Source organism: Mauremys mutica, chromosome 1 (assembly GCF_020497125.1).
Source record: "Mauremys mutica isolate MM-2020 ecotype Southern chromosome 1, ASM2049712v1, whole genome shotgun sequence".
Classification (NCBI taxonomy): domain Eukaryota; kingdom Metazoa; phylum Chordata; order Testudines; family Geoemydidae; genus Mauremys; species Mauremys mutica.
The window spans coordinates 150,380,892-150,396,237 of NC_059072.1; the positions used below are offsets into that span (position 1 = coordinate 150,380,892).

A 15,346-nucleotide genomic window follows, 5' to 3' on the forward strand; every position below is an offset into this window, starting at 1 on the left:
CATGTTTCAACAAGCCCAGACGTGTGTATCTTGTAATGATTTTTATAGCCGTGTTACCCAATAAAACACCCCAAGTGTGGGGTTTAAAGAAATTGATGTTTGGTGGGGTTTTTTTTGTTTTTTAAATGACCAATTGAGAAAAATTACACAGATTTTTTTTTTAAAAAGTATAGAAATGTTTTATTTAAAGCAAAACATTACAAGTTTTAAAAATTTTAGAATGTGAAAAAAAAAACATTACACACTGAGCCACTGGGCTCTTTTAGCCAATTTTTTTTTTTTTTTATAGGGCAAAAAAGGGGTCACGGATTCTTGATCCGCCCCGGTGTCAGCGGTCGAGGCCTTGAGGCATTCCAAAAGGTCTCTGTTGGCCGCATTGCCCATGACGGAAGAGGGTACGTTCAGTTCCGCCATGGCATTCATAAACACATCCCATCCTTTAGGTACACGTTTGCTAGGTACAGAGCGCGTTTGGGTGACGGCCCTGACTAAGTCAAGCATGTTAGAACCATTAACCACAGAGCCTTTGTACACAAAAGACCCTTTATCGTCCCATGAAGAGAGATTTTTATCCTGGCCCAGTTTATTTAGCAATACTATTGCATTTTTTTTAAAACGCTTATTCACGTTATCCAGCACCTCCTGAGCAACCGAGTCTGAGTTCTTTGGTGTTTCTGGGGGTTTGGCAGTTACGCTTTGTTCCTGTTCCGGTAGAAACAGACTTATTTTCCCTTTATCCGCATCGCTTTGCTTCACGTACGTTAGGTACCTTTGAAGCACGGCGCTGTAAAGTTTAGCCTTTTCGTATTCGGCCAGGTCAGTTCTTTGAAGAACAGACTTCATTTCAGCGTCCAGTAAGCGAGTCGCTGTTGTTCTGATATTTTCCTCTGCCGGAGGGGATGCCCTTAATTGCTCCAACTGGTGGCTGGGCACCAGGTACATTTTTTCTGCATACTCCATTATCGATTAGTTAAAAGCCCTGTTATCAGAGGGATAGCAAAACTTAACAGAGGCCCGATAAACCCCCCAGACTGCTTTACCAGAAGCTTTTTTCTTTTAAGCGAAACGCTCTTATTACACAAAGTTTTTATAAGCGTGCGTTTCTTTTTTAACACACGCACTTGATTCTGTGTCAAAGGTACGTTTCCTTTTAAGGTATTGAGCGCTATTTCTGAAATGGCCGCTACTAGATCGTCAGAGGCCGAACACAGTATAGCCCTCCTTTGCTGCGGGGACGATTTGCTAAGTAATTTTAAAAGGCCCAGGTTTCTCTTCACGCAGCTAGACATGTTTTCAGTCAGCAGCCCCAGCTGTTAAAAAGGGGCCTGCCGATAAGTCATCTCTTTTTATACCCAGCTGCTGTTTTTTTTAAAGTATAAACCACCGGCCAGTCTGGAGGGAAAAGACCGGTTCTTAGTCTATAAGCTTCTGGTGTGGAAGCATTTAAATCCACCACCAGGTAGCCATAAGGTCTTTTGGTAGCATCCTCAAAAGCTTCTAGAAAGAATTGAGCTTTGCCGGGGTACATTTGCCGAGCGAGCGTGGTGATTTGTAATTTGTCCCTGGGGTTTTTGAACAGAACCATGTACTTTGTGTTTAGGTTAATCGTGCGACTCTTTTTTCCCTGACAAAATACGTTCTGAACTATATACATAATGCTCAGGTTTCTGTGATGCACGTACTTGGTAAAAGCTTTTTCAATTTCATCGCTTTCACAAGCAGAGTTCATCAGATCGTCTATGATAATCATATTTACTTTATTAGTAGGAAACAAACCGTCATCATCCAAAGCATCAGGCAACCCCTCCACAAAATTGATAAAGGGATATTTACAGAGCAGTTCTTTATACAGAGGTTGCCAACAACTGTAACACCACACGATATTCTCAGGCATAACAGACAGCGTTTGTTTGGCATTATCCAACACGTTTTTTATAAAGTAACTTTTTCCGCAGTTGCTAGGCCCCGCTAGAATTGCAGAAAAGGGGTGTTTCCACCTCGTATCCATTTTTTTTTTCAAAAGCCGTAGGGCAGGGTTGTAAAACCTTTTCCTAGGACCCTCTTGTTATAAACCACTTTTTGTGTTTTTTTAAGGGTTTTTGTCTCTATTTGCCACTGGTTTTTGTTTCTTACAATAGAGGGCTGCTGCACCTCTATCTTTTTCGAGGTGTTTTCTCGCAGACCCGGGCAGTAGTCCAGGACTAGGTCTTTCAAACTGTCAAAGTTGACCTTTTCACAGTTTGCTACGTTTAGGGTAATACCTTTGACTTTCATACAGGCCTTTCCTCCAGACAGCTTATACCCGTATGTTTTTGGACCTGCCGACACAAACTCGGTGATGTGTTGATCTGGTGGAATCTCGCTTGTGAGGTCCCCTAAATAATCCCCCAGAGGGGGATTCCAGACACCCTCCCTTTTCACAAATATCACCGAGTCAGTGTCGTGGTACAGGCACCGCTCTTGCAAACCGTCTAGGAGGCTGTATAATTCTAAGCGGGCATAAGCGGTGGTGAAACAGGCTATGAAAACATTGGTATTGCCAGAGACCGTGTACCGTTCTTTTGCATGCTTCCAAGACACACACGCTGTTTCATCATCGATAAACTCGCAGGATGAAACCTCGTAATTGGGGGAAAATAGGTACTGCAAGAGTTCATCAGGGTCTCTCACGATGCTGGTGTTGGGTAGGTTGGTTCTTTGGCCAAATTTACCCCACAGAGAATTTAAAAACAGTTTAGCGATTTGGCGTTTAGCAGGGTTTGATCTGATTTCGTGTTGGCGTAAATGCACGCCTTCTTTCTGGTAGAAATCGCTGACGTACTTATTTTGTTTTTCCTCGTTTGTGCACCAGCTGGGATACCCCGAAGCCTCTTGTTTCTGGCGGAGGTGTAATTTTATGTACTCTGAAAAGAGTTTCAGATTTTTCATTAAAATGCCAGATTTCATAGATTTTAGCCACCACGTACCCCTTCGCTATGGCCGCGTTCAATTCCACCGTGCACCAAGTCCCCAGGATGGCCCGCTCCTCGTCAGTATGGGCGCATGTCTCCCGCTGCTCGGTTTCAGCACAGGTTTGGCATAGCGGGAACATAAGCTTGCCACCCACTCTGACAGGTAACAATGGGAAAAAGAGGCCTCGTGGGGGGTACACTTTAACTTTTGCGATTCCAAAATAATTTGCCAGGGGTCCAAATTTGTCATAAACTATATCGGGGTGTCCGATAGGGTATTCTTTGGTTTTGTTTACAAAAGGGTACAGGCTGGTAAAGTCATAATAGTGGATTTCTTCCCCGGGGTTAGGCTTGTAATACAGACGGATAGCGTTTGTCCTCCCCCCAAAAAGAGCATCCCTAGGCACAAGAGGTTGGGGTAACTGGGCTCGGTTTAAAAAGTCTGCCAACTCCCTGTCTGTTTCTTTCATTACCTCCCACTCGTGCTCCCAAAGAGTCCTCACTACAAAACCAAATCGTTTCAGATAGTCAGCCTTGAGCTGCGTCTTGTAATAAAGAAACCCAAAAGATGTCCCCGTCATAGGATTTTGTGCTTTTTCACAATAACAGGTGACACAGCCGTGGAAAAAACATCCATTAAACTCAAAGGCTGTGCGTACCCCATCAACATCGGCATAACCGTCTAAAAAGTAGGGGCCTACCTGTAGTTCCCCACCCTGTAAAGCATGCCGTATCTGTATATTTTCTTTGTGAGAGGTATACAACAGCCACTGAATAGACGGGGTCGAATATCTCTTTTTCTGCCTGTGATAGTTGTCTGGAGGGAGAAGAGCTACCGTGTTAGGCTCCAAAAACATAAACCTGTACATAGCCATGCAAACGGATGCCAGTGTTATGTACTGGAATGGATCTATGCACAGTTTTATCTCGGTGAATTTACCAGGTTCTCTCTCTACTACATTTCCCTTCTCCGTCATTTTCATAATCTCTCCTCTGTATAGGATACAAGCCTGTCTCAAAATTTTGACATCCTGCTGACAGTAATACGCGAGCTCTTTCTGCAAGTCAAACACCTCAGAACTGTGGTCCTGATACCAGTCGAGAAACTCTGCTTTTTCTCCGGGCATCATGCTTTCTACACCATAGTGTGCCACACCGGGCATAGGCCCCACATAATTTTGATTTTCTAAAGTGTTAAAAAAATGGGGAAAATACCCTTTGCACCCTTCAAACCCCATTGCCTGCGGTAGCTTGCTAAGCTTCATGGGCAAGAAGTTTAAAGAGTCTATAAAACGAATCCCCAGGGCCTTCACTTCCACGCACATTAGTTTACTACCCTGAGTAATCAGTTCTATGCACATCTTTTCCTTCAGTAACTGCCTAACGATGAAATACGCATCATAACCTTTGGAATTGTGCGCTAGGAACGTGTAGTCCCGAAACTCTTTGCCGATAAAGGTCTTAACAAAGACAGACAGACACTCATCGCCCTTAAATTCCCAGGATTTTTCGGGCTTTAAGGACGTAGCAAAAATGTAATTGGGAGTGTGCACCCCAGTCTCCTGCATGCATTCGAAATCATAAAAGATAGCCTGAATCCTCAGAAAAGTATTTCTAAGGCTATCCATAAAGCAAAAGTGACTGTCTACATCACCAACGATCGAACCCTGACACTGCTTACATCGTCTCCCTTTACACTTATGCCGCTTGTTCACGTAAGACTGACACTTATCACATAAAGTTTTAGACAGGCATTCAACTTGGTTTTTTGACGCACAGTCGACATGTCTGTCTAAACACTCTTTGGATCGACAATACAGTCTACAGCTAGGACACCGCAGCTGCACGCCCACGCTGTCTGAGCACGTTACACTCAAGCAGAGGCGGCAACGATACCTGCAAGAGTGGTCGTGACTGTACACCGTATGGCAAAACTCACAATAATTTTTCGCTCCGAACAACTTTTTCACATCCAGAACTCCATAGTAATGCTCATCGTGCAACAGGATGAAATAAGTCTTGGGGTACGCTAGGCCTCCTGTTTTGAAAAAGCCCCAGTCACCTTTTTCCGTATACAGCACCACCTGTATGTTCACTCCTAAATGCTGTTCAAACTTTGCTACGTCACTCAACAGAACCTTTTTTTGATCTGACCACCCCAGTTGCTCATGCAACTTTCTCGCCTCCGCTAACAATTTCGCGTCCATAGGTTTACGATCGGACATGACGGCCAAAAGGCCACCCGCAAAACACAGATTGGTACCGGCGTAAGTCAGGTCTACCAAACACTGTCTTTTTTTATGAATAATTTGACTACTCAGAATAGAATTTAAAACTCTACGAGCACCCCCACCCCTGTTTTTTACAACTGTCACAACAAGGCGCAATGTCCCATCGAGATGCAACTCTCTATTGCTCTGTAGCAGCTTTGAGGTGTGATTTAAGAAATCCTCAGCAGATAGCTCATCCCTAGTTCTTCTGACTGAAAACAAAGCGTTAGCTAAATTACGGCTCTCTAAACGTAACTGAACGTAATCATCAGGGCCTACCCTACCATTAATGTCATCGAGGACCGACTGTATTCCCCGGTGTATGGCTTCAACAACCTGCTGAGCTGAATTTATTTGCTCAAGGTTGACAAAACGAAATTCCTCACAATATACCGACCCCCCGAATCTAAGTAATTCACGTTGCCAACTTCTCACTCTTTCCATATACACCTCTGCATTTTCGGGGTTACTTGGGGGTTCCTCTACAGGATCGTTAGCGACATCTTCTACATCAGATGCTATTTGAGGGTCATTGGGAGAGGAACGGGGCCCATCTAGAGAGCCCTCTGGGGAATTTACTAAACCAGAGTCTGATTCCATCTTCCCATTTTCAGAGAAGCCAGTCTGAGAGCCTCCAGTAGGAGGCATCTCTTTTTGTTTTTTTTTCCTCATGAACTCTTTAGCCCTTTTTAAAAGTTTTACAACCACCCTGGCCTGGAACTTTTTGGCAGCCATCTGTTTATCCCCCAAGCGCTGTCCCCCCTTTTGTTTACACATGAGCTGGTGTGAACCCTGGAGGGTGCCCCTTTTACCCAGGCCCCTTTCCACGACTAGTCATGCCTGCTTAGAGACACCCTTTCCAACCCTCCTGTCTTTCAGCATTGCTCTGAACAAAGAATCATATTTTTCCCAAGTCTTTCTAGAAGGCCGTTCTTTTAGACTCCCCAAGGATACAGCATCCATCACTTTTCTGATGGAAGCATCAAACTCTTCCCAAACACTAGAACTCGGGGGAGCTGCGGCGAGCTTATGGTTTTGGGAGAATGTTTTGTCAGTGCTCGGTGTTTTATTCACAACCCCTAGAGCGCATGCTCCGGGTTTGTGAACGTGGGCATTTTCGCTCACAGTTTTCTCAGGGCTTGGTGTGGCTGTGGCCGCTGAGGAACTGGAATCGTGTTTGTGTGGTTGCAACACCTCGGCATTGCAGAAGCTTCTAGTCCATGGTTTTTTATATGGAGCCCATACACTACATGCTCCAGGTCTGCGCACCTTCAGAACCCCTAGAGTGCGTGCTCTGGGGTTGTGAACGTGGGCATTTTCGCTCACAGTTTCCTCAGGGCTTGGTGTGGCGGTGACCGCTGAGGAACTGGAGTTGTGTTTGTGTGGTGGTTTTTTACCAGAGTCTTTTGTTTTGTCCTTGGGTTTCACGTATATGAGGTCTGGGCTGTTTTGCGTTGTTAAAGGTCTCAAAGCAGATTCCTGGTTCTTTAGTGGTTCTGGAGGAGGTGTCCTTGTCCTTGTAGCGCTGACAACAGCATTTTCAGAAAGGTTGCCCCTGCCTATGAGGGAGAAAAAAAACCATAACATTTTACAAAAAAAACTGAACTTTACCATCTACTCTCTCACCCATACCTATGTATTTACTTAAAATACAAAAGCTCATAGAACAACTAAACCAATAAGCAAAGTATATTTACAGGGCTTCATGCATCCTTCAGTCACTGATGCTGGTGAATTTTCCTTTTCAGCCGTCTCCTTCCTTTTTCTTTTGAGTTTGTTTTCCCTCTGGTCTAAGGATTTCTCATGTTTTGACTGTACTGTGAGCAAACACATAAAACCATCTTGTAAAACTTAAAAATTATATATTTCATTCAGTAGGGTGTTTTTCTATTTTAAAAAAATCATAGCTTTACCACAAAATAATCCATTTTTGGCCCTACAACAAACAATTTTTAAAAACATCTTATTTTGCAAAATAAAAACCAAAACTGCTTTTTAAAAAAATCCATTATGCACAGTAAAAAACCAAATACTTTTTTAAAAAACCTATGCCCCAGCTTTATAACACACACACACACACCCCCCAAATCATGCTTGCAGCCACACACACTTTTTTCAAAAAGCCACATGTTACTTTTCAAACAAACAAGAAAAAAAAAAGCCCCCAAACCATGCATTTAAAAACCCATGTGTTTGGGCCTTCCCCCTCCTCAAACCCCACATTATGTACAGTAAAAACCAAATACTTTTAAAAAAACCTATGCCCCAGCTTTATAACACACACACACACACACACACACCAAATCATGCTTGCAGCCACACACACTTTTTTCAAAAAGCCACATGTTACTTTTCAAACAAACAAGAAAAAAAAACAAAAAAACATGCATTTAAAAACCCATGTGTTTGGGCCTTCCCCCTCCTCAAACCCCACATTATGTACAGTAAAAACCAAATACTTTTTAAAAAACCTATGCCCCAGCTTTATAACACACCAAATCATGCTTGCAGCCACACACACTTTTTTCAAAAAGCCACATGTTACTTTTCAAACAAACAAGAAAAAAAAAAGCCCCCAAACCATGCATTTAAAAACCCATGTGTTTGGGCCTTCCCCCTCCTCAAACCCCACATTATGTACAGTAAAAACCAAATACTTTTAAAAAAACCTATGCCCCAGCTTTATAACACACACACACACACACCAAATCATGCTTGCAGCCACACACACTTTTTTTCAAAAAGCCACATGTTACTTTTCAAACAAACAAGAAAAAAAAAAGCCCCCAAACCATGCATTTAAAAACCCATGTGTTTGGGCCTTCCCCATAAACCCCCCACATTATGTACAGTAAAAACCAAATACTTTTAAAAAAACCTATGCCCCAGCTTTATAACACACACACACACACACACACACCAAATCATGCTTGCAGCCACACACACTTTTTTTCAAAAAGCCACATGTTACTTTTCAAACAAACAAGAAAAAAAAAAAAACCATGCATTTAAAAACCCATGTGTGTTTGGGCCTTCCCCATAAACCCCCCACATTATGTACAGTAAAAAACCAAATACTTTTTTAAAAACCTATGCCCCAGCTTTATAACACACCAAATCATGCTTGCAGCCACACACACTTTTTTCAAAAAGCCACATGTTACTTTTCAAACAAACAAGAAAAAAAAAAGCCCCCAAACCATGCATTTAAAAACCCATGTGTTTGGGCCTTCCCCCTCCTCAAACCCCACATTATGTACAGTAAAAACCAAATACTTTTAAAAAAACCTATGCCCCAGCTTTATAACACACACACTCACACACACCAAATCATGCTTGCAGCCACACACACTTTTTTCAAAAAGCCACATGTTACTTTTCAAACAAACAAACAAACAAAAAGAAGCCCCAAACCATGCATTTAAAAGGCAGTTTAAAAAAAAAAAGTTACCTTTTACTATGGGATAAAGTGTTGCAGGGACATGGTTGTTCTGTTCCCCCCCCATGTGTGCTTGGGCCTTCAGGTTATAGAGCAAGCAGAAACATGTTAGTATTACCACCAAATCCCTATACAACCTGGGTAATACTTTTCTTTTCTTTTTAACAGTATTAAGCACAACTATAGTTAAAATGGTTTTTACCTTGGCCTGGTTCCATGCTAAACAGATCCACCCCTGAAATACATACAGGCACCATTATTTACTAAGACAGCCTGGGCAAAAAGTGGCTTTATAGTTTCAGAGTTAAAGGCACAAGGTCTTACCTCTTTTTGAGTCCAGCAGCTCTCCAAGAAGGTTTTCTGTTAAAAAGGACAAACTCCAGCACACCTAAGATTTTTATAGCCTCTCATGCCCATTGTTTTTCAAATAGTTGCTAAAAGGTTAATTTAATCACCACAGGTAAACTGCAACACACCCTTTTGTGAGCTGGGTTGTGGGGGTGAGGGTTGTGTATGCTTAAATCCATTCATTTCAACAGAGCCTGGATAGCTCAGTGGTTTGAGTAATGGTTTGGTAAACCCAGGGTTGTAAATTCAATCCTTGATCTGGGGTAAAAATGAATATTTGGTCCTGCTAGTAAAAAGGCAGGTCTTATGAGATAAGTATATCTCCATATTAACTGTATTATACTCAAACATGTCTGAACTAGTCCTGGCTCTATTTTTTTTTTTATTGTAAGCACATTTTTTTTTTAAGGATATTTCCCCCCCCTCCCACAACATACATTTCACACACAAGCACAAAAACACAAAAGCTAATTCTCACAAACTATTTTATTTTAAAAAGACATACAACTCCTTCAAAACAAACCAAGATGCTTCATTAAAACTTAAGGGCAAAAGGCCTTCTAACAAAACACAATAATCACAACCCCCTTTTTTTTTAAATTTACAGCTACCAAGTTTTATATCGCATGTTTGCCTCCTCACCATTCTCTAACTTAAGCCTTTTAGATTTCTTACAAATAGTCTTTTTCTTAAGCAGGGTTCTGTAACTTTTTGTGCGAACTAGACGATCAATATAACGTTGTAAGCAGGCATCTTCCGGCTTGGTCATTTTCTTTAAAACACGTTCAGGGTCTTCACTGAATTGCACAGCATTTATCAAAGTCACCCCTTGTGCTAAATGTTCTTGGGTTAGGTACAGACATTGCATAGCATAACCTATGGCAATAACAGTGTTTAATAAGCTTTCCAAACACAGCTCAGCACACAGGGCCCGGAGCTTGCAGTTTATATCCACTGAAGTCCAAGTCACACAGTCATGGTGTCGTTGGGCTGGCGCATCTATAGCACAGCCCTCACAATCTTCAAAAAGCTTTTCCCTAAGGCAGTGTTTAAGAACAGCATAAACAGCAACGCGTACAATAGTCCGCATAACTTTTTTACGCTCACGACGTGGCACTGGCTCGGATAGTTCTATGCCAAGCCTCCTCCTAAATTCCTCAAACCCATCATCCTCGGAGCCCTCTTCAACAATTTGTATTGGTGTTGAGCAAAAACATGGTGGGCCCGGTTCATCTTCGCTGCTTGATGCAACGCTGTCCAGGGGCTCTGGGTCCTCTAGAAAGGCATCGTCGAGCTGCTAAAAATTTTCAAAAAAAAAAAGAAACAGTGTAAGTACTCCAGCTGCTTGGTTGGTTTTCTTTAATTTTTACACAAACCCCGGTTCCTAGCCTCGTTACCCCCACCACCGCCGCCGCCGTTTCTTAATCATTCATTTACCTGAGCGCCTTCTTTTCCGTTTGCCTTGTCCACCGGTGACTCTCCCAAGTGGCAATCTGAGGGGGTGGACAAAGAGAGACCATCAGGCTCCTCGGGGTGTCTCACGAGGGTTTAGGGGTCGGGGTCCGGCGTATCCAACAACGGCTGGGCCAAAGGGCTCCCCAAAGTCACACCCTCCTCCTCAGAACTGTCGCTGATGTAACGTCTTTTCCGTGGACGGTCAAAGACCCTCGGGTCTAAAACAAAGTCCGAAGTTCTGACGGGGGTGGTGAAGGAGTCCATGTTTCCTCTCGGCAGCCTTTCCACGCTTTTCTAAAACACGTGTGCTTGGTAAGAAATGGCCTCCTCTGTCCGGCGCTGGGACTTATGGGGTAATGGTGCTGCACTCGGATTGGCGGAGGGCCTTGGGAGGAGCTCTTAGAGGGGTCACCCCGATTGGTCAAAATCTCCTCTTGGGGTGGTCCTGTCGGGACAAAACGCCTCCTGATTGGTAGAGGGTGGTGGGAGGAGTTCTTAGAGGGGTCACACGACCCACTTCCGGACCGCTCACCCCAACCCAGAAGTCACCCTCATTGGGCAAAATTTCCTCTCGGGGTGGTCCTTCCGGGACGAAACCCCTCCTGATTGGTAGAGGGGGGTGGGAGGAGTTCTTAGAGGGGTCACATGACCCACCTCGCTTCCGGTCATGTGGCCACCCCCGGAAGTCACCCTGATTGGGCAAATCTCTTCTCGGGGTGGTCCTTCCGGGACGAAACCCTCCTGATTGGTAGAGGGGGGTGGGAGGAGTTCTTAGAGGGGTCACATGACCCACTTCGCTTCCGGTCACCCGCCCCGGAAGTCACCCTGATTGGGCAAATCTCTTCTGGGGGGTGGTCCTTCCGGGACGAAACCCCTCCTGATTGGTAGAGGGGGGTGGGAGGAGTTCTTAGAGGGGTCACATGACCCACTTCGCTTCCGGTCACCCGCCCCGGAAGTCACCCTGATTGGGCAAATCTCTTCTGGGGGGTGGTCCTTCCGGGACGAAACCCCTCCTGATTGGTAGAGGGGGGTGGGAGGAGTTCTTAGAGGGGTCACATGACCCACCTCACTTCCGGTCATGTGGCCATCTTGACCCCGGAAGTAATACCCCAGAGGGTGGGACTTCCGGTGACAGGTGGGAGGGACTACAGGGGTCAAGGGGCGGGGTTAGGGGCGGGGTTAGGGTTTGATTGATGGTAGGGCCCTTATACTACTGAGGCCTCACCAGTGCTGAGTAGAGGGGAATGATCACATCCCTCGATCTGCTGGATATGCCCCTACTTATATAACCCAAAATGCCATTAGCCTTCTTGGCAGCAAGGGCACACTGCTGACTCATATTCAGCTTTTCGTCCACCGTAACCCCTAGGTCCTTTTCTGCAGAACTGCTGCCCAGTCATTCGGTCCCTAGTCTGTAGCAGTGCATGGGATTCTGCCGTCCTAAGTGCAGGACTCTGCACTTGTCTATGTTGAACCTCATCCTATTTCTTTTGGCCCAATCCTCTAATTTGTCTAGGTCCCTCTGTATCCTATCCCTACCCTCCAGCGTATCTGCACTCCTCCCAGTTTAGTGTCATCTGCAAACTTGCTGAGGGTGCAGTCCACACCATCCTCCAGATCGTTAATGAAGATATTGAATAAAACCGGCCCCAGCACCGACCCTTGGGGCACTCCACTTGATACCGGCTGCCAACTAGACATGGAACCATTGATCATAACCCGTTGAGCCCGACCATCTAGCCAGTTTTCTATCCACCTTACCGTCCATTCATCCAGCCCATACTTCTTTAACTTGCTGGCAAGAATACTGCGGGAGACTGTATCAAAAGCTTTGCTAAAGTCCAGAAATAGCACATCCACTGCTTTCCACTCATCCACAGAGCCAGTTATATCATCATAGAAGGCAATTAGGTTAGTCGGGCATGACTTGCCCTTGGTGAATCCATGCTGACTGTTTCTGATCACTTTCCCCTCCTTTAAGTGGTTCAAAATTGATTCCTTGAGGACCTGCTCCATGATTTTTCCAGGGCCACTCAAAGTACGTGTGAATTCAGGAAATCCTTTCAGCCACACACAAAAAGGGCATGTTTTGTTTTAACGGTCAAACCAGTCTGTTTGGATCGTTCCACAGCAAAATGTTGTCACTTTTCATTTTCAAATTGAGGCAACTTTAAAAAGGGGCATGGGGGGTTGAAAAACCAAAACAAAATCAACCTGAAATGAAAAACCAAAACAATTTTGTTTCAGGCCAAACCGAACCTATATATATATATATATATACATATATATATATATATTTTTTGTGTGTGTATTTCTCCGACTGGCCCCCAAACATGAAAACTCACTGATTTGCTCAACTCCATTCAGCACCCAAATGCAGCTCCTTGTTGAGTTTTTTGAAAACGTTTTCCCCACCTAGCTCTCCGGGTTCATTCCCCCGCCGCTTTCCCAGCCATTCCCTTTGTGTCCTTCCCTGGCTCTCCCTTGCCAACCCCTTGCCATGCTGCTCCTCAGGCTAACATTATTCTCCCTTTCTCCTGCTCCAAACTTCCCTCTCTTATTTCAAGTTCCTTCTAAGCAAGATCCTGCTCAGGAGAATGGGAAATCAATTAAACCAAGCAAGAGATTCGCTGCTCTTTGGGGTCGGGCCTCTGCCCTCCCCTGTGTTTCACAGCCCCCAGCATGCTGTTGGGGCTCAATAAATAACCACGGGTCCTGCACTCTGACTGCCTTTTATTGCAGCCTTTAGGAATGGGATTTAGTGTCTGTGTGTATCCTTAGGAAAGAATCTTCTCAGCCTTTTTATTCTCTCAGCCCAGGGCACCGATGCAGCTGTGGCTGGACTAGCAATTGGAGCGCCTCACGCTGAGACAGACGGCCAGTCCAATCTCATGCTTCAGGGATTCCATGGTCACTGAGGGGTGAGGAAGGAATTTTTTACCCGTAGGGCAGAGAACAGCAAAGCTGCCCAGGTGCATTGTGGGGATTTCACCTTTCCCTTCGCTGCTGCAAGAGGCAAGATACTGGAGTGGACTGACACAGAATGATTTTGCACCTTGCGGTTGAATCACCTTTTCTCATGATTCATTATACAGACAGGGTTTGTGGGGAGGCTCCCTTGGATTAAAATTCCCAACAAAAGCCAAGAGCAATCCCCGCTTAATCCAATCTGGGGGATGCAAACCCCAAGGGCCCTAGCGAGACAGCCCCAGCCCACCTTGCCTCTGTGATGTCAGCAGTGGCCCTGTGTCACAAAGGGGGTTGGCCCTGTGTCACCAAGGGGGTAGGCAGCCTGTGGCTCAGTGTGCTCTGGGAGCTGGAGGAGGGAGCACACGGCTGTCTGGGCTCTGCTATTCAGACAGTTGGGAGCATTTTTTGGAGTGTATAGCACCTGTTTACACAGAACTTGCGGAGGAATCCACATCCTCACTGTCATCTGCGATTATATGTGAGACATCAAAATTTTTCTGTGGCTTGACCAGCCCAGCACAGAGGTGAAGGACCTTTCCTAGCATATCCTCAGGGGTAGGAAAAAGAAGTACGAAATTATATGAAGCTCTGAGAATCAGCCTTTCTTTAGGTAAATATCTAAAAAGCAAAAGTGGAAAACAAGATTAAAATCACTGATTTAAATCAAGATTTCCTGTGCTTGCTGATTTAAATCACGATGAAAATCATTGATTTGACTCACTCTGATTTAAACCAGTCCATACTGCCGTGAACTCGGTGTGGGATGGAAAGGGGTAATTTTAAATTGTTTTGGATATCAAGTAATTTTATCCCAAAACTTAGTAAAAATATTTAGTTTAGAGAAACAAGAAATGCTAGGCTAGCTCTTACTACCTCTTTCTGACAATTCAGGGTGTGACTCCACTATTTTAGTTACAGGGGCTCTTTTACATACCTTAAGGAACACCATGATTAAAGCCAAGCAAAATAATCACTATTAACCATGGCTATTTTATTATCAAAGACAAGAAAACACTAAACACCACAACAAAAGACAGAACACAAATGATAAAAGGCTGATTTCTGTTCAGTCTCATCTGTATGCTTCTCTCTGGAGGGCTTTTAACAGATGACACCTTTGTGAGCAGGCCTGCCTTTGGTGGGGCACTTTCCTTTTTGTCAGTTGAAACCAAGGTCTTATTTCCCCAAATTATTGTGAGTCATAGATACCAAGACTGTTTAGGGATGGGCAAAATAATTTTAAGAGCAGGCGGATCCTAGTAATAACTAGACTTCTTATATAAATGGGCAAAGTAAGCAATTTTATCTAAATCCTCTGCAATAGAAGAAAGTAGTTAAATTACTTAGGTAGAAGAAACCATTTAAGAGGCTGTCTTGAGACTGACCAATTAACAAAATATTTAGAATCTTAAATTCAGTAAAATCACACTATTTCTCTGTTTCCCAATGTTTAGCCCTTGTCTCTTTCCCAAATGCATGGTCTAACCATTTAGTGGTTAACAGGAGAAGCTGTTAACAACTTAAATTACAACAGCATTTCCATATCACAACAAAACTCTTACAAGAGTTTTTAACCCTAATCCCTTGTCAGAGTTTTAGTTAACTTCTCTTACCAACACATGCTGAAGTTTTGGGGAGGTTTCCTTGGGCTGGTTTCTTCGCAAGTCTTCTCTCTTCTGTCTGTGTCAGCTTGCTTGTAGAGAGAGAGGATGAGTCGAGTTTGAGCAGGGTCGCAGAGCGTGTGCAGGGTGCTCATTTAGAGTTTTTATACTCATCTCTTCCCTATTTCTGTTCAATTTTAGAAAAACACACCTCTCTCACCCTTTAATTGGCTCCGCACATTCATGGAGCCTCTTCATCTTATGGGTAGGTAGTTTGTTAATGGGTATATGTGTTAGGGTTGTAAGTCTTTC

At 44.1% G+C, this 15,346-nt stretch overlaps 1 protein-coding gene and 1 long non-coding RNA gene across 4 annotated transcripts; both read right to left on the reverse strand.

The window, feature by feature from the left end:
• Nucleotides 1-364: 364 nt before the first annotated feature.
• Nucleotides 365-9,208, reverse strand: LOC123356491. Of its 3 annotated transcripts, XM_044999800.1 has the most exons (4): nt 8,863-9,208; nt 6,919-7,038; nt 6,619-6,780; nt 365-979 (listed from the first exon to the last, which is right to left on the reverse strand). In XM_044999800.1, the coding sequence occupies exons 1-4, from the start codon at nt 8,915-8,917 to the stop codon at nt 960-962; spliced, it is 357 nt and encodes a 118-aa protein (XP_044855735.1). In that variant the 5' UTR covers nt 8,918-9,208; the 3' UTR covers nt 365-959. The 3 variants fall into 3 exon arrangements, 2 of the variants coding, with proteins under 2 accessions (XP_044855735.1, XP_044855726.1); XM_044999791.1 differs by lacking the exon at nt 365-979 and having other exon boundaries at nt 5,182-6,780; XR_006575371.1 differs by lacking the exons at nt 365-979; nt 8,863-9,208 and adding an exon at nt 8,673-8,724 and having other exon boundaries at nt 5,182-6,780.
• Nucleotides 9,209-9,476: 268 nt separating this feature from the next.
• On the reverse strand, nt 9,477-10,540 carry LOC123356529. The gene is made up of 2 exons (XR_006575378.1): nt 10,446-10,540; nt 9,477-10,305 (listed from the first exon to the last, which is right to left on the reverse strand). It is a non-coding gene; the product is annotated as an uncharacterized LOC123356529 (long non-coding RNA).
• Between the last annotated feature and the right edge of the window lie 4,806 nt (nt 10,541-15,346).